The sequence below is a fragment of the Mesoplodon mirus genome (assembly GCF_964341445.2).
Source record: "Mesoplodon mirus genome assembly, chromosome: 3".
Taxonomy (NCBI): domain Eukaryota; kingdom Metazoa; phylum Chordata; class Mammalia; order Artiodactyla; family Ziphiidae; genus Mesoplodon; species Mesoplodon mirus.
The window spans coordinates 213,798-233,640 of NC_138978.1; the positions used below are offsets into that span (position 1 = coordinate 213,798).

General features: G+C 56.1%; 1 protein-coding gene across 9 annotated transcripts in view; it reads right to left on the minus strand.

Annotated features, from left to right (window-relative positions):
- Positions 1-687: 687 nt before the first annotated feature.
- Positions 688-19,843, minus strand: part of LOC309799330 (uncharacterized protein C1orf159) — a 29,083-nt gene continuing 9,927 nt past the window's right edge. Inside the window, exons 2-11 of one of the 9 annotated variants that reach the window (XM_082612283.1) lie at positions 10,321-10,359; positions 10,146-10,234; positions 8,550-8,625; positions 5,901-5,987; positions 3,738-3,872; positions 3,132-3,157; positions 2,987-3,017; positions 2,465-2,621; positions 1,802-1,884; positions 688-1,662 (exon numbers count right to left, since the gene is read on the minus strand). In XM_082612283.1, coding sequence (XP_082468409.1) covers positions 1,824-1,884; positions 2,465-2,621; positions 2,987-3,017; positions 3,132-3,157; positions 3,738-3,872; positions 5,901-5,987; positions 8,550-8,625; positions 10,146-10,217 — 645 coding nt within the window. In that variant the 5' untranslated portion in view covers positions 10,218-10,234; positions 10,321-10,359 and the 3' untranslated portion in view covers positions 688-1,662; positions 1,802-1,823. Of the gene's footprint in view, positions 2,622-2,986; positions 3,018-3,131; positions 3,158-3,737; positions 3,873-4,107; positions 4,264-5,506; positions 5,988-8,549; positions 8,626-10,145; positions 10,235-10,320; positions 10,360-19,843 lie in introns of those variants that run through there. The other 8 variants (XM_082612284.1, XM_082612282.1, XM_082612280.1 and 5 more) reach the window with 8 other exon arrangements.

Genomic DNA, 19,843 nt, shown 5'->3' on the forward strand with positions numbered 1-19,843 from the left:
GCCCACAGGAACCCCGTGGGCGACCCACGGCCCCTTAAAGCTGTCAGCCTGGAGGCAGGAGGTTCTCGGGCAGCCGCCCCCCAGAACAGAGGGCAGAGCCTCCCCGCAGCCCTGACTGTGCTGACGCAGCACCCAGGGCCAAGCAGACGCCCCCCGGGTGCCCCGATGGCTGCAAGCCTCAGACGGGGTGGGCCAGGCTCTCTGCCCTGCCCCGGCTCTGGCTGGGACGCCCGAGATGAAGCCTGCTGCCAGTCGGCAAAGGTCCCTCCAAGGGCCACCCACCCACGGGACCCCACCTCCCCAAGGTGCCGCCAGCCTGCACTCTGTACCCACGTGAAGCTTCCTCTTGGGGGCTGTGAGCCGGGCACCACGGTGACCTCCCCGAGAGGCCCCATGGGTGCCCTGGCTGCACGGGGGCCTGCAGTCACTCGTGACTTCACATCCCCCATGGGCCCAGTCACTTTACAGAAAAGCCCCCCTAGGGGGCACCCACACTTTCCCATCTCAGTCCTGATGGCTGGGGGCCACCAGGGAGTCCTGCTCTCATGAGGCAGCTTGGGACAAGCCCCGTTCTCCCAAGGATAAGGTCCTGAGGGCTGAGGGCTCCCCGCCCTCCCCAGTGCAAGGCAGGGCTCGGCAGCAAGGCTCTCCCCCCGCTGAGGAGCAGGTGAACCTCGGGCCAGCGAGAAGGGCCTGAGTGGTTTATTGACGCTGATCTCAGCGGCCGCCCCTCTCGGCTGCCGGTCAGTCATCGTTCACGTCCTGGCGACCGAGCTCGTGTCCATAAACCACAAACACCCCAGTGGGAACCCCAGTGCAGAAAGCAGGAGGCTGGCCACACAGGCCCTGCCGTGGGCCCCGCGGACGTGAACCAGACACCGGAGGAGAAAACGTCAGTCCCCGTGGAGGCTCTGGGGAGGTCAGGCAGCACCCTGCCCATGCTCAGTGGGCACCCCGACGCTCCCCCATTTCCACAGGAACCCAGAGCCGTCCCTCCACATCGGGCCGAGGCAGGGAACACAGGCTGCTGCCTTGGGGCGGGGGCGGCGGGACGGGACGGCCGGCCAGGGCGGCCCCCAGCAGGTCCAGCGAGACAGCCAGTCCAGGCGGCAGTCACAGGTCAACGTGGCCCCGGGTTGACACGTCCCTGGGGGGCCTTGACCTCCAGCAGCTTCAGGCCAGTGTCAGTCCCAAGGTGGATGAGGACCTGCAGTGCCTGGGGCCCAGGCAGGGTGCGGATGAGGGCAGCGTGCCTCTTGGACTTCTACACAAAATGCTTTCCGCTTAAACACAGAAAAGAGTCAGCAGGAGACCAGACGAATCACTCCTGCAGTGCCTGGAAACGGGCAGCTGTGGCTGTGCAGGACAGCCCTGCGGGCGCCTGAGCCCAGGGGCTGGTTTGCAGGCCCCAAACTGCCTGTGTGTGGATGCGGCCGGACCCCCCGAAGGCCTCGGCCTCACTGCTCCCAGAGCAGGTGCATGGGGTCTGCCCACCACGGGCTCCAAGGCGGAGGAGCGCCCGGGTCCTGCAGGTTGTCTCTCCAAGGAGCCTGGACCCCACGCGGCTCAGGGACGGAGGCTGGAGTGATGCCCCGGGTCCATCACGCTGAGCAGCTGTGTGCGATGAGCAAGGCCCGCGGGTAGGCGGTTCGCACTCCACATCTGTGGCCGGAGAGGGACAAGCCAGGGCCACGTGCAGGCCTGTCCTGAGGCCTCGCCGGGCAGCGCCCAGCCTTCGTGTGGGCCCCCCCTCAGCAGCACGCGGGGCTGTGGCTGTGCCACGGGATCAGACGTTGCTCACCCGGGCCTCCACGGAGGAGACGCTAGTGGGGCCCACATCCCTGTCCGAGGGCCGCTCGCGCCGGACGTAGCGCGGCTTCCGCACTGAAACGGGGTCAGAGACAGGTGGGATCAGAGTGGGGCCTGGGGCGGCAGGGAGGGCCTGAGGTCGCGGGCCTCCCTGGGGATCCTGGGAGTGGGACTGGAGCAGCCACCAGGGAGGAAGCCCACTGGCTCCAGCTCCCGGACACCTGGCGCCCCTCGTCCCGGGAGAGGGCCCGGCTCTCCCAAACACAAAGGCACAGGTCATGTGATGCGCTGTAGGGTGGATGGTATCCCCCCTACTACAAACGCGTGTCCATGTCCTAAGGCCCAGAACCTGCGGGTGCAACCTTACTTGGAAAAATGGTCTCTGCAGATGTGATTATCTGATGGGCCCTAAATCCAGCGACCAGTGGCCTCGGGAGAGGGAGGGAGACACAGAGGGGAGAAGCCAGCTGAAGATGCGGCCCCAAGCCCAGGGATGCCTGGAGCCCCAGAGGCCGGGAGAGGCAGGAAGGACCCGCCCCAGAGCTTCCGGAGGGAGCAGGTGGCCTCCAGAACCGTGAGAGAAGACACTTCTGTTCTCCCGAGCCCCCGGGTTGCATACTTTGTTACGGCCGCCCCAGGAGACTGACGCAGGCACCTTGTGCTTGGACATGGCGCCACTTTGGAGAGATCAGACGAGTGTCTCACTGGACAGGGCAGATCTCGCCTTGACCGAGGGACTTCTCTGTCCCCAAGGAGAAGGATGTCCTCACCTGTCCCCACTCCAGACCTCCACACGGTGGCAGGAACACGGTCTGGGGAAGAGGCAGGTGGCCTGTGTGATGTGACCTCTGTGCTCACAGGGTCACCTGTGACACAGCTACTGCTCAGCAGGGACCACAGGAGGGCCCCGTGCTGGCCACTGGCTCCCTGCTCAGGCAGAGCTGGGACCTGGTGGAGGGCTGAGGGCGGCAGGGGTGACCCCTGACCCGTGTTGGGAACACCCCGCCCCCTCGACAGACACAGCATCTCAGGAATAAAAGGGAAAAGGCACGAAAGCTGTGGTTGATGAAGGGGGGCTTGGCCGGCACCCCTGCAGCGGCCACGGGCCTGGCGTTTTGAAATTCCCACCAGAGACGAGGCATCCCGACAGGGCGAGGGACAGGAAGCACTGACGCACCTGAGGATGGAGGTGGGGGAATCATCGCGGCCTTGAAAAGGGGAAAAGGCACAGTGAGAACTGCAGATGGGATGGCCCCCAGCCCAGACACAAAGACACCCAGACGCACACACACGGGGCCTCAGCCCACCCATCAGGTACTTACAGCTTCGCCAGGCTGCAGGCCGGGGGCTGTAAGGGAGAGCACAGGTGTCACCTGGAGGCCACCCAGCTGCCTCAGCCTGGGGGGGCCCTCAGCCTTGCGGGGGGGGGTCCCTCAGCCTCGGGGCAGGGGTCTCTCAGTCTGGGAGGGACCCTCAGCCTCTGCTGCTGGGCCCTCAGCTTGGGCAGGGGTCCACAGGCCTGAGGTGGGGGTCCATCAGCCTGGGGGCTCCACAAGCCTGCAGAGGGTCCCCGGCTCCAGGCTCACTCCAGTCCCTCACTCCTGTGCCCAGCGGTGCCCTCAGCCTGCCCGGCCCCATCTCCCACCACACGCTGGTGGTCCCGCCAGCGCTCTGGGGCCAGCCGCCCCCACCCCCAGCAGACAAGCCGGCCTGCAGAGTGTCTGCCCCCATCACCCTCCACACTGAGACCCCACGACATCCACCCAGAGCACTCCCAGGACGTGACCGCCCCTCTTATCCTCAGGCCCGAGAGCCACGTGACAACCCAGTCCCCTCCAGGGTGCCGCAGATGCGGCCTCGCACCGACACGTGCATCTCGGCCCCAGCCCCGCTCCGTGCCCCCAGGCACACCCCGGCAGGAGGGGTACCTTTGTTTCTTCCATAGAAGACGTCAGGCAGCTTACTGGCACGCTTGAGGTAGAAGAATGCGGCCACGGAGAGGATGAGGCCCGAGCTGATGAGAAACGTCCCCAGGAAGAGGGAGGCTGCCACCTGGGGGCCCCCTGCAAGCAAGGTGAGGGCTGCCGGGGTGCACACCTGGGCTCCCGCGTGGGCCAAGGGGTTCACACACAGGGGTGTGGGTCCCCCCTGCACTCGAACTGCCCAGGACTCAGGTTCTCGGGGGCGTGGGCTGTCAAGACGTTCAGTGATCCTGGCCCCCGAGCCCCCCGTCTCCTCCCTTGACACTCAGTGCAGACTCTGGGGCCCCCACGGCCCTGGCGCGCGGATACACCCCACCTCGCCTCTCTGGAGCTGGTCAGCTGTCACCCGGGGTGGCCCTCCCAGCACCACGATGCCCGCCATCTTCACCTCCACAGGTTCAGGCGGGCCGGCGGGTGGATGCCAAGCTGGAGGCTCTGCGTTTAGGTGCCCGTGGGAAGCGCCTTTCTGACCCTGACACACAGGCACAAGGCCGGCCACGCTAGAGCCTCAGGAGGGACAGGTTCCAGCTACACTGCCCCAAACTTGCCAACTGGAAGCGGGCTCAACACTGGACTGCAGGGGCCTCATCTGCCACCCTCTGCTGCAAGGCCCAGGCCCACATCACAAGAAGCTGGGGCTGTCTGGGCCCACCCTGCCCCAAACACTGCTGGTCGGCCCACGCCAGCACAAGGCCACTTGCTTCCGGTCCTGAGACTCACAGGGAAGGCCTAACGTGTCCTCTGCTGAAGGACCGGGGTCTGGGGGGTCATGACCCCCATCGCAACCCAGTCACCTCAGAAGAGGTGGCTACACCCTGGGGCAGGTCCCGCGCCGTGACTGCAGTGGTCACTGGTGGCCTGGGCACCACACCCCCGCAGCCTGGCCACTCCCTGTGGCTCGGCCAGCATCTCAGGTACAACAGGACGCCTCGCAGCAGGAACAGGCGGGGGACCAGGGCGTCTCCCGTGTCTGCACCTGAGGACCAGGTGGTGTGGAGGGCACGTCTGCCTGCCTGCAGCATCTACAGCCCCCTCCAAGACCTATGTCCTAGAAGAGCCACCGGGAACGGTGCAAGGGGACCTCAGATGCCCTCCCACCTTGGAGAACTGCACATCCTGAGCTCCCAGGGACCAAGGGGCTGGGGGGCCTCTGAGCCAGGCAAAGGGTTAAGACGTGCAGCCCGTTCAGAGGCACGTGGGGGTCCACACCAAGCGACCCCAGCCGCACCCACCCTTTTAATTAATTAATTTATTTATTTATTTATTTATTTTTTGCAGTACGCGGGCCCCTCACTGTTGTGGCCTCTCCCGTTGCGGAGCACAGGCTCCGGACGTGCAGGCTCAGCGGCCATGGCTCACGGGCCCAGCCGCTCCACAGCATGTGGGATCTTCCTGGACCGGGGCATGAACCCGTGTCCCCTGCATCGGCAGGTGGACTCTCAACCACTGCGCCACCAGGGAAGCCCAGCACCCACCCTTTTAAATCAAGCCCAGACCCTGACTTCAAAGCCGGCCGAGCTTCCATACCGTCCGGGGTCCTGCTCCGTGACCAGGGCTGGGTCCCGGTACAGAGCTCTTGGCTGGGGTGGAGCCTGCCCTTGACTGTGGACGTGGCCCTGCCATGGCCAGCACTGGTGATTGGGTCTGCGCTGGGAATGGCTCTGATGGTGCCCCCGTGTCCCCCCAGGACTGGTCCGGTGAGCCGAGAGACTTACCAAAGCTCAGCCGCCCGGGCATCCCTGTGCGCCCCGGGCAGCGACTGCGGGCAGCAGAGCAGTCAGTGCGGCGGCTCCACAGGCCGCCCAGACCCACGTGAGGTCCTGGACCAGGCACAGGGGCCCCGCGGAGGCCCCCTGGGGAGCCAGAGATGCAGCCCAAGTGGGCCGGAAATGAGACAGGGAGGTGGCCGTGGGGGCAGGGCAGCCCCCAACCCACAGCTGTCCTGGGGGGCAAGAGGACTCGGGGAGAGGGCTCCCGGGAGGTGTCCACCGAGGGACAGTGGCCCAGGTGTGGGGACAACGACGAGAACTCCCACCCTTTCCTCCAGAACTTGGAGGAGGTGTGGACTCTTGGTGAGAAGCAGGCAGGGGGAGGGGCGGGGGGACATACAGCCTCTGCACTCGGAGCTGTTATGAGTTCCGTTCCTGCAGCGGATGCAGCTGACGGTCCCGTCCTCGGCCCAGTGCCCGTAGCAACCTGTGCCGGGAGACAGGAGGCTCAGCTCAAAGCAAGGCCACGCCAGCCGGCTGCCTTCCGGGAGCGCTATGCTTTGAGTCTGTAAAACCACATTTATTCCAGGACGCTAGTTTACCCACTCTGGAAGCTTGGATGGATTTCAGAACAAGAACCGCCTCCGCGGGAACCACAGCCAGCCCTCTCTCGCACAGGGATTCCCACCGGCCCCTTGCCAGATGTCTCGGAAAGGGTTGCAGAGGCCCGGATGGGGACCCGAAATCGACAGGTGCCGAGTATACACGCTGAGGGGACCAGAGGCGAGCCCCACCTCCCACGTCCACCAGGAGCTGCAGCACTCCCACTCGGCCGCCACGAGGGACAAGGTCCGTCTGCGCCAGGGTGCTGCTGCTCGCCGGCGGCCCAAGCACATTCGAACCGCATTCCTGCCCTGACCAGCACCGCGGCCAGCGGCCTCCCCACAGCCTGCGGCCCGCCCGGGAGCTGGGAGTGGTCCAGCTCTTGCCAGCCAGCGGTCTGCAGACAGTCCACCTTGCCAACTGCGCCCTTTAAGGGCAGAAATTGTGTCTTACACCTTTATTCCTTCTCAACACCCCGGCACGTAGCACGGGCTGAGAGAACGTACTGGAGAAATACTGGTTGCAGGTGCTGGAGGCCAGCACAGACTTGACCAGCACGCAGTCTACACACCAACGGGTCCCCTCCGAGGAAGGCCTTCCTGCTGTGACGCCAAGCAGATGGCAGGGTCTGAAGAGTGATGGGGGCGGACGGGCTGAGCGCCGTGCCAGGAGGCCACGCCAGACCCAACGTGGAATCGTACAAGTGTCAGGAACAGGCCTTCGTCTCTCGTGAGAACAGGGCTTCTCTTCCGAGGTAGTTGCGCTCCTTCCCTTCACTCGGCATTTCTTGGGAGGGGCTGACCTCTGGGGGGCTGCTCGAGGAGGCCTAGGAGCACGGGGTCCTGGGTACAGACCCGTCGCCAAGGCAACGATTCTCCCGAGAGCTCCCTCCGCCAGCCCCAGGGCGCCTGGGCTCCCTGGTGAAGCTGCCAGGGCTGCTGGCCACAAGCAGGCCCTGCGCTGTGTGCAGAGACAAAGCACAGCTGCGGGCAGGACCAGTAACCAGATCTAAGGAGCGAAGGGTGACTTTGCTGAGCCTTAAAGCCCCGTGAAAAACAGCCCAGGGCCTGGCTCACTGGGTTCCCTGCCTTGCCCAGTGAGTAAGGAAGGTCACCGCCTGGCAGGGCCAGGAACCTCAGGAAGAGGGGAATTCACCCAAACCTATAGGTACTGCAGGCAAAGTCTGGTGCTGAGTCCTTGGCTTGGCTTCCTGGACTCAAGAGGCCCTGTGAAAAGGCCAGCAAAGCAGACTTAAAAAGGGCCTATGTGGTCAGTCGCTGTTGTGGCTAAATTTCCTTAAACAATCAGGCCAAGTTTAGTGAGGCCAGGCTTATTTTTAAGACGATTAGTGTCACTGTGATTCTCTTTGGTAGAAAGGGGGATGGCTGCAGAGAGAAGTGACCTTTCAGTAGGAAACTATGATCTGCCTGTTGGAGCAGATTCCAGTCCTGCTCATCTGGGCCTTGAGGCCCAGCCACCTGTAAACTGGACCGGGTGCTGAAATCTCCCAGTCTCCCTCACTGTCTGGCTCTGACTCTCCATACTATCGTTTCCGCTTCTCTCCCCACCTTCTGACTTGGAATCACAAGGACCAAAACTGCTGTTTCCCAAAGCCCTGCAAACTGATGTGAACTTCGGGCAGTCACCTGGACAGGTTGCGGCAATGGCGGGCCACGGGGAAAGTTCTTGAGAGACCAGGGCTGCGTCGAGGGTCTCCACACTGCCCCCTCCCCACCTACTGCCCACACACAGAGGCCTCACGGGTGGGGGCCCACCCACGATCCTCCTCCTGAACTGAGTCTGATGGGACGGCCTGTCCCAGGACTGAGGGTCAGTGAGACACGGGAGCTGGTGCTTATCTGGTTCTTTTCTGCTTGTTCCATCTGTTTCCTCTCCCCTTTGCCGACCTCCTATCCCACAACTTCTAACCCAAATCTCTCCACGGCTACCAACTTGGCTTTTAATACGTGAAACTTTCTGAAGGTAAAGTTTCCAGTGGGGAGGGGACGAACCCCATATGGGAGCTGCCCCCGCCCCCAGCCAGGAGGAGACAGGAGTCGGCGACCGTGTTACAGTCACCCCCGTCCTCCTCAGCCGCCCCAGTGTTTCAGCCACTTGCCCACAATCGCCTCCCTGTTCAACCTGATGTGTAAGCGCCGAGATTCTGCCACTTATTTGGGACTCCACTTCCTCTCCTGTCCCGTAAAACTTGTACACGTTTCTGTACTTTGCTGCTCCTGTCTTACGTCAGCTTATCTCAGGCCAGCTGAAGCTCCCTGCGAGGGAACAGGCAGTCCTACCTGCCCCCACCCCGCAGGCCTGGAGCCACCTCCTGGGGTCCTGCCCCCACCTCCCAGGACGAGGCCCCATCAGCCTCGCTGCCTCTGCCCACACCTCTGGGCCCTCCTTCCCGAGGCCGTCTAAGCTGGCTTATGCCAAAGCTCACCTGGGCCGCACAGGCTAGTGCCTGGGCAGGTGGCGTTGGTGTCCACCACGTCCACACAACACTTGGGCTGCTGGCCCTAGAGGGGAGATAGTGGTGAGTTTCCAGACCCTGCGGCCGGGCAGCTTGTGCGGGCCAGGCCCAGGGCGGTATCCGCAGAGGGGCTCCCAGCAAGCTCACCCCAACACCTGGGGCTCTGGCCTCTTGTAGTCAGCGTCCGGTGACTGTGCCTCGCTGACCCAGAGCAAGGTGAGGACGCACGGCCACACCGCACGGACGCTCCCTGGGACAGTATTTGGTGTCCAGCGAGCGTTTGGTGACTGAACCAACAACCGAAGGGTTGGGCTGGGACCTGCCAGGGCACATTCCGTGGCACCTGGACTCCCAAAGGCAGGAATCCCTCAGGGGATCCCTCGGGGCCCACCCAGAGATTCAGCTGGGGGTGGGCTGGAGCAGCCTGGTGGGCAGGGGGTGGTCCTCTCCTCCACTGCCCACCCACCCTCCCCTTGGGGCCTCCCTGCAGCCCTTTCTTTTCTCACGACGGTCTCCTGGGTCATGGGAAGAGCCGCCACCTCTCGCCTTGCGGGCCACAGGTGGGCACAGGGCAGGCATTTCAACCGTGGAGTTATTTATATTAGTCGCCACTTGCAGCTGGTGGCTTTGAAAATCAAATGATGAAGCTGCTAAGAAAGGAAGCACATGTGTTTCTGGGCAGTGGTGAAACAGGAAAATGAATCCAGGCCCCCTTGGCCTCCCTAGTGAGAGGCCTGTGCGGCCCTCACAGGGTGTCTGCCCGCGCGCCCGAGCAAACAGCCCACGTTCCTGGACGTGTCTGTGATGCTTCTGCAAGTCTACAGGCACCTCCATCGGGGGTCCAGCTCGGCCCCCACAAAGGGAAGCCCAGGCCTGCGCGCAGGAGTGGGCGCTGCGGGCACTGCACTCACAGACCGGGTGGCGGCAGGGGCCTCGGGGGGCGTCCGGGCAGCTCCGCTCCGTGTGCTCATACCAGCCGAGCTGGTTTCCCAAGACTGGCACACCGTGATTTGCAAGGGGCACCTCAGGGGAGGAATGGTGGGCGCGTTCTGGACTCCAGGGGGCCGAGGCCAAGCCCGAGAGGGATGCCTGGCCGTCCTGTCCCACCCAACCCAGCAGGGGCAGAGTGGCTGGAAGGCTCACCATCCTGGAGGACAAGCAGCTGCGTGTGTGCAGACATGGCCGGGCACCTCCAGAAACCACAGCCTGGCACACCTGTGTCACCGGCTTGGGAGAGCCATGACCTGGCCGAGTCTGAGCCTGAAGTGGGCGTCTCTGTCTGCCCCACTAGCTGTGGCCAGTGCCAGTGGGGGCAGCTCTGTGGAGACCCTATTTCAGCTCCAGAAAGAGGTCTAGTTGGGCAGAGGGAAAGGAGGTTCTAGCAGGCAGAGTGGAGCGGGTGCCGGGGCGGGGCTGTGCGTCTGCTGCCCGCCCAGAGGCACAGGCTCCTCTGACCCTGGCAGTGGGCACAGCCAGCATCTCGGGGGCCGGGACAAGGGCGGCACCTAAAGGTGGAAGGGCGAGCCCCTGGGTGAAGAGCCCACGAGCCATGTGACGGGTGCTCACCGCACTTCCTGAGGATCTACTGGCAACTTCCACCAGGAGGCTGGCCAGGAGGACGGCGCGCTGGAGCGCCATGTCCCGGAGCTCAGGGTCTGCGAGAGAGAGGGGTGCTGTGTGGCCACAGGCGACGCCTGGCAGGGCAGGGCACCGGGCGGGGGCCAGGGCGTAGGATGCTTACCTGGCCCTCCTGGAGCCCGGCAGACCCTCGGTCCGGGGCCTGCAAATCGAGGTGGACAGGTGAGGCCGTGCTGCTGGTCAAGCACAGCCAAACCACGCCTGGGGCTCGGGGTCCAACTGGACTTTTCATCAGGAACCCCCACGGCTCAGCCCACCCGGACCAGGATCCGATGGACTCACTCCCTCCTCCACCAGTTTCCCACCGTTCGCTGCTGCTTCCGGGAAGAAGGACTGAGCAGAGGGGGTCTGGGTGAGCCAGTCCTGCCCCCGAGCTCGGACAGCCCTCCCACCCGCCATCTCATCCTGTCCTCATAAGACCCAAATTCGATTTCCAGTATTTTCACCCAGAGACGGAATGGCAAGGGTGCCTCTGGGGCGGCCAGGCTGGCCAGAGCCCCTCGGTCTTACAGTTTTGTGCCATTTGCCCTGTTGTCATCGTGGAAGGGTGTGTGAAAAACATCCAGCTGGGGCAATAAAAGCCATGACACAGGCAGTACCGGGTACAGGTGCTTCTGGCAGGGTGATGGATCCAGTGAGCAAACAGACAAAACACCACCACAGACTGCAGGTAAACTTCCTGACACTGAAAGCACATGAAACGTGCCAGCCCACGTGACTCAGTGCTCACGGTGCCACACTTCTAACGTAACCGGGGAAACACACCAGCCTGCACAAGCCCGGAAGTAATCGTTAGTCGGGTTTTTATCCTGAAAGGTGGGAACCACAATTATAATCTGTGCCAAACACATAAAAGTCACCTCTAAAAAGACTTTTTTCTTAACAAAAACAGCTGCAGGGTGGAGCTGCACGTGAGGGGGACTGGTTCAGGTTCCAGAGAGGGCGCACTTGGGGCTGGGGGACGAGAAGCCCCTCCGGCCACTGGCCCGGGGCCTGGGGGTCCCGGGCTGGGGTCTGTCCTGCCATTTGTTCTGTGCTGCCTTCAGTCCAGGCTGATGGAGCAGACACCGCCCCGCCCCACCCCACGTCAAGTCCCCCCATTAAAAACACCTGCTCTTGGGCTTCCCTGGTGGTGCAGTGGTTGAGAGTCCGCCTGCCGATGCAGGGGACACGGGTTCGTGCCCCGGGCTGGGAAGATCCCACATGCCGCGGAGTGGCTGGGCCCGTGAGCCATGGCCGCTGAGCCTGCGCGTCTGGAGCCTGTGCTCCGCAACGGGAGAAGCCACAACAGTGAGAGGCCCGCGTACCGCAAAAAAAACACCAAAACCAAAACCAAAAAGAACACCTGCTCTCCCCTGCACCACCCCTGTCTAGAACGTGAAATCCCCTCAGGTGGCAACTAATGATGTCACAGCTGCATTGACACCTTTGATTCAGGAATCAGGTCTCAGTTGACACCTCTGTCTGCTAGTCAGTGGACACGACTGAGCACAGTGTCCACACCGCCCGGCCAAGCCCGGCCGCTGCACGTGGACTGTGTCTTCTGGAATTTCAGGAGAACGGACCACACTGTCCGCGCACCTTGTGTCGGGCTCCTGCCCTTTAGCATGGCCACAGCGATCTTCAGATTCCTCCGTACTTTGCCCTCTCGTGGCTGAGTGGCATCCATTGCAAGGACACTTCCCTTGCCCACTGCCTGCTGATGGCCATGTGGCTGTTTCCACATTTTAGTGGCTAACGCTGCTGGGGATGTTCTTGGGCCCGTTCCTGCACAGTCGCTTGCTTTCCTTCCTCTTGGGTAAATAACTTGGAAGCACCAGGTCAAGGGAGCTCTCTGGGAAGCTGCCCTGCTGTTCTCGGGCAGCAGCTCTGTGTGCGGTCCCAGCTGCCCTGGGCGGCTCACCTGCTCTGGCCCTGCCAGCTAGTGGCCTTGCACCGGTGGGCGGGCAGCGGTTCTCCTGCTGTTCCAACCTGCGCTTCCCTGGTAACTAGCGATAGTCAGCACCTCTGTCCTGCTTGTCAGCCATTCACACATCTTACATCTCTCATAATGTGTCTATTCACATCTTTGGGCCACGTTGTTCGGCTGGGTCATCTGTCTATTATTATGTGCTAACTCTTCATGTATTTTGTCAGATATATGTACTGGAAATATTTTCTCCCATTTTGTGACTTGTCTTTCATTTTCTAATGGGTATCTTTAGAAGAACAAATGTTTTCATTTTGATAAAGTCGAATGCATCCATTTTTTTCTTTTATGGTTCTTGCTTTTTGCGTCCTAAGAAATCTCTGCCTTGACCTCAGGGTCATAAGGATTTCCTGTGTTTTCTCTGAGTTACTTTTGTGTCATGGTGTGAAGTAAAGATCAAGTTCATTTTTCTTCCCTATGTATATCCAGTTGTTGTAGCACCATGTGTTAAAAAGACTTTCCTTTTCGTATTAAATTATCTTGACATCTTTGTTGAAAATCAATTGTCTGTGTGTGGGTCTACTTCTGGACTTTCTATTCTGTTCCATTCATCTGTGTGTCACCAGTACCACACAGTCTCAACTACTGAAGATTTACAGAAAGTCTGAAGTCAGGTAGAGTGAAGCCCAGCTTTGTGTAATTGCTTTGGCAAATCCAGGTCACCCGCATTTCCATGTTTTAGAATCATCTTGTCAATTACTACAAAAAGCCTTCTGGAATCTTGACTAGGATAACTGACATTTTAACAATATTGAGTCTTCTAATCTACAAACGTGCTCTCTCTCCATTTCTTCCAGTTGTCTTTGTTTATTTTTTTAAATATTTATTTATTTATTTGGCTGCGCCGGGTCTTAGTTGCGGCATGCGGGATCTTGTTTTAGTTGCAGCATGTGGGACTAATTCCCTGACCAAGAATTGAACCCGGGCCCCATGCATTGGGAGCACAGAGTCTTAGCCACTGGACCACCAGGGAAGTCCCTTCAAGTTGTCTTTAATTTCTCTCAGCAATGTTCTGTGGCTTTCAGTGAAGAGGCGCTCTTACACATCTTTTGTTAAACATATTACTAAATATTTTGTCTTTAGGTATTATTGTAAATATAATTAAATCTCTAATTTCTTTCTTTCATTTTTTTTTTTTTTTTTTTCTGCGGTACACGGGCCTCTCACTGTTGTGGCCTCTCCCATTGCGGAGCACAGGCTCCGGACGCGCAGGCTCAGCGGCCATGGCTCACGGGTCCAGCGACTCTGCGGCATGTGGGATCTTCCCGGACCGAGGCACAAACCCATGTCCCCTGCATCGGCAGGCAGACTCTCAACCACTGCGCCACCAGGGAAGCCCTCTAATTTCTTTTTTCTTTTTTTTTTTGAACACTTGAATGACCTTTAATGTGCTTAGAACAAATCACTTTACAAAAAGCATGAACACTTTTTAAAACATAACTTTGGGGACTTCTCTTGTGGCGCAGTAGTTAAGAATCCGCCTGCCAATGCAGGGGACACGGGTTCGAGCCCTGGTCTGGGAAGATCCCACATGCCGCGGAGCAACTAAGCCCGTGAGCCGCAACTGCTGAGCCCGCATGCTGCAACTACTGAAGCCCACACGCCTAGAGCCCGTGCTCCGCAACAAGAGAAGCCACTGCAATGAGAAGCCCATGCATCACAACAAAGAGTAGCCCCCGCTCGCCACAACTAGAGAGAAAGCCCGCACAGCAATGAAGACCCAACACAGCCAAAAATAAATTAATTAATTTTTTTAAAAAGTAACTTTGGGGCTTCCCTGGTGGCACAGTGGTTGAGAGTCTGCCTGCCAATGCAGGGGACACAGGTTTGAGCCCTGGTCTGGGAAGATCCCACATGCCGCGGAGCGACTAGCCCCGTGAGCCACAATTACTGAGCCTGCGCGTCTGGAGCCTGTGCTCCACAACAAGAGAGGCCGCGATAGCGAGAGGCATGCGCACCGCGATGAGGAGTGGCCCCTGCTTGCTGCAACTAGAGAAAGCCCTCGCACAGAAATGAAGACCCAACACAGCCATATATAAATAAATAAATAAAAATTTAAAAAAAAGTAACTTTGGCCACTACACAAATTAAAATAATAACAACACAGTCGCATGGTCTGATCCTCTAAACTGGACTTTAGGAATCTCTGAGCCTAGGTATGTTTCTACAGATTTGAATGTTGCTCTGAGAACAGGTGCTCAAAGACGAGTTCCCTCTGTCAATCTCCACAGTTTTCCAAGGTCAAGTTACCTGTGAACCCATCTGCAACCTCACTCCTTAAAAGTGTCCTATGAAATAAACCAGCAGGAAGTATTGGGCAGAAACTGATTCCCAGGAGACATACGGATAAGCAAGTCAAACATTAAACATTCTATTTGAAAGAGAATAAAAGCAAAGAAAGATGCACCAATACACGTCATTCAAGGAACAGAAGTTTCTACTAAAACGCAAAAGTTGCACAGCAGCAGTTACAACTTTTAATGGTATTTTGTTACACTGAAAGACATATCCTGCCATCTATCTTGCAGAGAAACTTTCAAGAGGGGACATGCCTAATCTATCCCATAAACTTAAAAATGGCCAAATTGGAAACTCACCAAGTCGTTTTAGGGATGAGGAGCAGGGCCACAGGCGTTAGGTGCCATCGCTTATGGCCGTCGGGAGTCAGCATTTTGTTCACTAGCCCCCGGCTGAAGCACTCTATCCTTTACTAAAGGACTTCATCCTCTTGCTAAAAACCCGCGCCATCAAATGTCCCCCTGTTCTAACCACAAAGTGGTCTGCAATGTAAGCCACCCGCTCCTTTGTTTTCCTTGAGGCCAGATTATCACCGGCCAGGACTTCTGTATAAGGACCTTCCCCACGCTTGAAGTGGTGTATTAGTCAACCGCAGGCCAGGCTCTTTAACGTTTTCTCTGTTGGGATTACTTCTCTGCCCCGGATGAGCACCTGCTCCGCACCTCTTGGGCTGGGCAGCCCCGGATGTGCTAACTGTCCTAACAGAGGTATGTCCACAGGGTAACCCGAGCCAGTGCTGACTGTCATGGTGACGTGACATCAGAAAGTTTGAAAAGCAGAGTGGGAACTGCAAACCTACGTGAACGGTTCAGGTTAAAACAGTCAAGTTCAGAGTAATACTGGCAGACGGGGAGGAAAAGAGCATGCGAAAAAATGGTCTAATTCATCTGCGTGAGTCGATCACACTTGGTAAGGCGGTGGGACTAGAAGTGAAGAACGGAGAGGAACACTGAGGGGAAAGGGACCGCAATGGAAAGCAACGGTTAACTCAAGGTCAGAGGAACAGAAGCACCTCAGTCTGTGCTCCTGCAAAATATACACAGTGATCTGCCAACTGTCATGCTTCATATGGTGTGTTGCCTCTGGAGTCCTTAGGAGGAAGCGGTGAAGGGCCCAACATTTCAGAGGTTTACCGGGGTCATTTCAAGCTCTGTAGCCCCAGCTCTCAGACAGCGGCCGTCTGATTCTACTATGTCTTGTCCTCCTCTTGAACTTTGTCCACTTGTCCCGCTTCTGGTGGTCCCTTCTCCTTCTTGCTTTTATTCAGCGTGGCTGGTGCGGACCACTGCCAGCTCCTCGCAGCAGTAGCACCCCACCCCCACCGGCCGCTGCCCCCCGGGGACTGAGCCGTTCACTCACTCGCAGTTCCCCTTTTCCAGGCTCCCAGGGGCTGCCGTGGCCTCTAATTGCATTTCATACCAGTTTGCTGTTAGTATACAAAAATACAAGTAAAATTTGCATATTAACCTTGAGTTCTGAGATTTTGCTAAATTCACTTAATAGTTCTAGCAGTTTTTCACAGATTTCTTAGTGTCTTCTATATAATCATGTCCTATGCAAATAAATACAGCTGTACTTTTACTTTTCTTAGAAACTTGTTTTAGGGCACAGCAGCTGGTCTTTGTTAGAGAATATGCACTTAGAAGGAATTTGTGTTCTGCTTCTGATGGGTGTGGCTTTCCACAAATATCAATCAGGTCAAGATGCCTGGGAGCACTGTTCAGATGCTCTATGTCTTTACTGATTTCTTTAGGTCTTTTGTTCTAATAACTGGTGAGAGAAAGATGCTAAAATTGCCTACTATGATTGCTTATTACTCCCTTTATTGGGTGCATTCATAATTGATGTTTTCCTGATAAAACAACCTCTTTATCATTAGAATTTCCTCGTTCTCTTTAGTAATACTCCATATTATGAATCTACTTTATCTGATATTAATATAGCCACTCCAGCCTTCTTACGCTATTTGTATACATACACATTTTTTTTTTTTTTTCTTTTTGCGGTATGCGGGCCTCTCACTGTTGTGGCCTCTCCCGTTGCGGAGCACAGGCTCCGGACGCGCAGGCCCAGCGGCCGCGGCTCACGGGCCCAGCCGCTCCGCGGCATATGGGATCCTCCCAGACCGGGGCACGAACCCGTATCCCCTGCATCGGCAGGCGGACTCTCAACCACTGCGCCACCAGGGAGGCCCTGTATACATACACATTTTGCATTCATTTATTTTCAACCTGTGTTTTTGATATTTAAGGTGAATCTCCCATAGACAGCATGTAGTAGGGTCTTGCTTATTTACCCATTCTGATCATCTCTACCTTTTAAGTGGAGAGTTTAGTCCATTAACATTTAATGTAATTATCACTGTGGTTAGACGTAGGGCTACCATTTTATTACTTTTCTACTTGTTCCTTGGTTTTAATACATAAAAGACTTAATTTTTTTAGAGCAGTTTTGGTTTCACAGCTAAACTGAGCAGGAAGTAAGAGCATTCCCATACACCCCCTGCCCCCACACAAGCAGAGCCTCCCCCACTGTCAACATCCTGCCCCAGACAGGTACTCTGATGAACCTGCACTGACACATCACTGTTGCCTCAAGTCCATATTTACATTAGGATCACTCTTGATGCTGGGCATTGGCAACTGTATAATGAGGCTATGGCTGGATGTAAGGCTACCGTTTTATTCTTTGTTTTCTGCCGTCTCTCTGGTGTTTTCTCTGTTCTCTCCTGTTTTCTCTTATATTATTTGAATATTTTTAAAAATCCCCTTTCAATTTATCTTTTGGTTCTTTAGTTATGATTCTGTGCATTATTTTTATGGTTATTGCTCTAGGACTGCAACACACATCCCCACTGTTTCACAGCCTACTTAGAATTAATACTGCAGCACTTCATGTAAAGGCAGAGCCTGCGGGTCCACAGATCCCCTTCACGGTTCCTTATGCTACGGTTATCATACGTATTTCTTCTGTATGCATTACAAACCCAAGACATGTTCTGATTTTTCCTTTAAATACATATTTTAAAGAAAACATTCCCCCCAGATATGTACCCTTTTTGATGCTCATCACTCACGCATAAAGATCTGAGTTTCACTCTGGTATAATTTTCCTTCAGCCTGGAAAGACTTTCTTTAGCATGTCTGGCAGTACACAGATGATGGCAACAAATTCTATCAGTTTTCCTTCTTCTGAAAATATTTGTATTAAACACACACTCCTGGAGGGTTGACTGTCTTTCTTCCAGAACTTTATAGATGCAGCTCCACTTGCCTTCTGATGATAAGTTCCTAGTCTTTGCGATGCTGTGTGTATGTAGTCTTGTTTCTCTCTGGCTGCCGTCAAGATTTTTAAAGTTAATTTTAAAGTCTTCAGTAATCTGAAAATGATGTGCCTAGGCATGGTTTTAGTCATATTCATCCTGTTTGGGACTCACTGAGCTTCTTAAGTCTATAAATTTATGTTTTTCACCATATTTGGAAAGAGTCTGATTGTTGTTCTTCAAGTACTTCTCCTGCCCCACTGTGTGTCTCGCCTCCCCTCTGGGCTCCATAGTTATCCTGCGTGAGACACTTCACACTGCCCCATGAGTCCCTAAGGCTCTTCATGCTTTTCCCTCAATCATTTCCCCAGTTTTTCTTCAGACCAGATGATTTCTACTGATTTGTCTTTGAAGGTTGACTACTTCCTGTCATTTCCATGCTATTATGCCCATTCAGTGAATTTTTTATTTCAGGTGTTTATTTTCCAGTTCTAAAATTTCCAACTGGCTTGTTTTGAAAAATACTTTCTACTCCTCCACCGCGATTTCCTATGTTTTTGTTCATTATGAGTGTATTTTCCTTTACCTCACTGAACACAGTTACTAAGCCAGCTGTGAAGTGCTTGTTTGATTATCCAACACCTGGGCCATAACACGATTGGTGTCTGTTGACTGTCTTTTCCCTGAGGATGGTTCACACCCCCCGGCTCTTTGTATGTTGAGTAATTTCAGACTGTACCATGTATATTGCAAATGTCATGTTGTAGAGACTCTGAATCCCATTACATTCCCCTGAAGAGAGTTTGTGGTTTTGCTTTAAGGCGATTAATCTCGTTAGATTCAGACTGCAAACTGTGTTGCTGTCAATTATGTGGTAAGCGGCGGCCTCGCTCTCACTCCAGGTGGCTTCTCCCCCTGCCCCGTGTGTGTGCACGGTTCAAGGCTTGGCCAGAAATCTGAGCAGAGTTTATTTGCAGAAGTCCTCGTTCCAGGATTTCTCCCCAGCAGCTGTGGATACCAGCTCCTCCCCTTAGTCTAACGAGGAAGGGCGCGGTCTTTCCACCAGAGTTTTAGCCACCACACCACCCCTGCAGGGACTGTGCTGCCCTCAGAGGAAAGACGTGCAAACAAGAGACACACTGTGTGCCGGCCATGCCTCTAAGTCTAAGCTGCCCTCAGGATCTGCCTGCTGTCCTCTCTTCCAGAGTCCTCAGGTAGCTGCTTTTTAATCTTGTCCAGGGCTGATAACTGCCATCTACGGGAGAGTCATTTGTTGGAGCTGATTCTTCTATGCTGGGAATGACTCCACTGCATGGCTTTTCTATTCAGAAACACAATGGTAGGCACAGAGGTCAGCAACAGGGCACTCGGAGAGAACTGCAGTGCCACCAGAGCCTCGTCTCCACTGGGCAGTTGGCCTCAGGGAAGCAAATGGGGATGGATGCTAAAACACTCTTCTTGGTTAACAACATGAATCCAGTTGCAAAAAGATAAATTTAAGATAATAAGTTATACTTAACATTATTTTAGTAGCCCCTTTCATCTCTAAAACATTCCCCAAAGAATGATCAAATTAATAATCTGAGGTTTATTCTCCTATGAAAAGTAATTTCACACCTTAGAGGTTTGTCACGTACACAGCTCGGGCTGGACTTTCATGCCCATGTTGCTTTGTGAAGGATGAAAAAGTCCCTTTTTGCTGCAGATCCTGGATCTCCAAGGGATGTGAACCTGCTCACTGTGTACTTGCTGTGTGCCAAGCACCACTCTGAGTTATTCACTCATATTAACTCATTTTACCCTCCCAACAATGTCTATTATCGACCCCCTTTTTAAAAAATTATTTTATTTTATTTTATTATTTATTTTTGACTGCATTGGCTCTTCGTTGCTGCGCGTGGGCTTTCTCTAGTTGCAGCGAGCGGTGGTCACTCTTCATTGCGGTGCGCGGGCTTCTCATCATGGTGGCTTCTCTTGTTGCGGAGCACGGGCTCTAGGTGCGCGGGCTTCAGTAGTTGTGGCACAGAGGCTCAGTAGTTGTGGCCCGCGGGCTCTAGAGTGCAGGCTCAGTAGTTGTGGTGCACAGGCTTAGTTGCT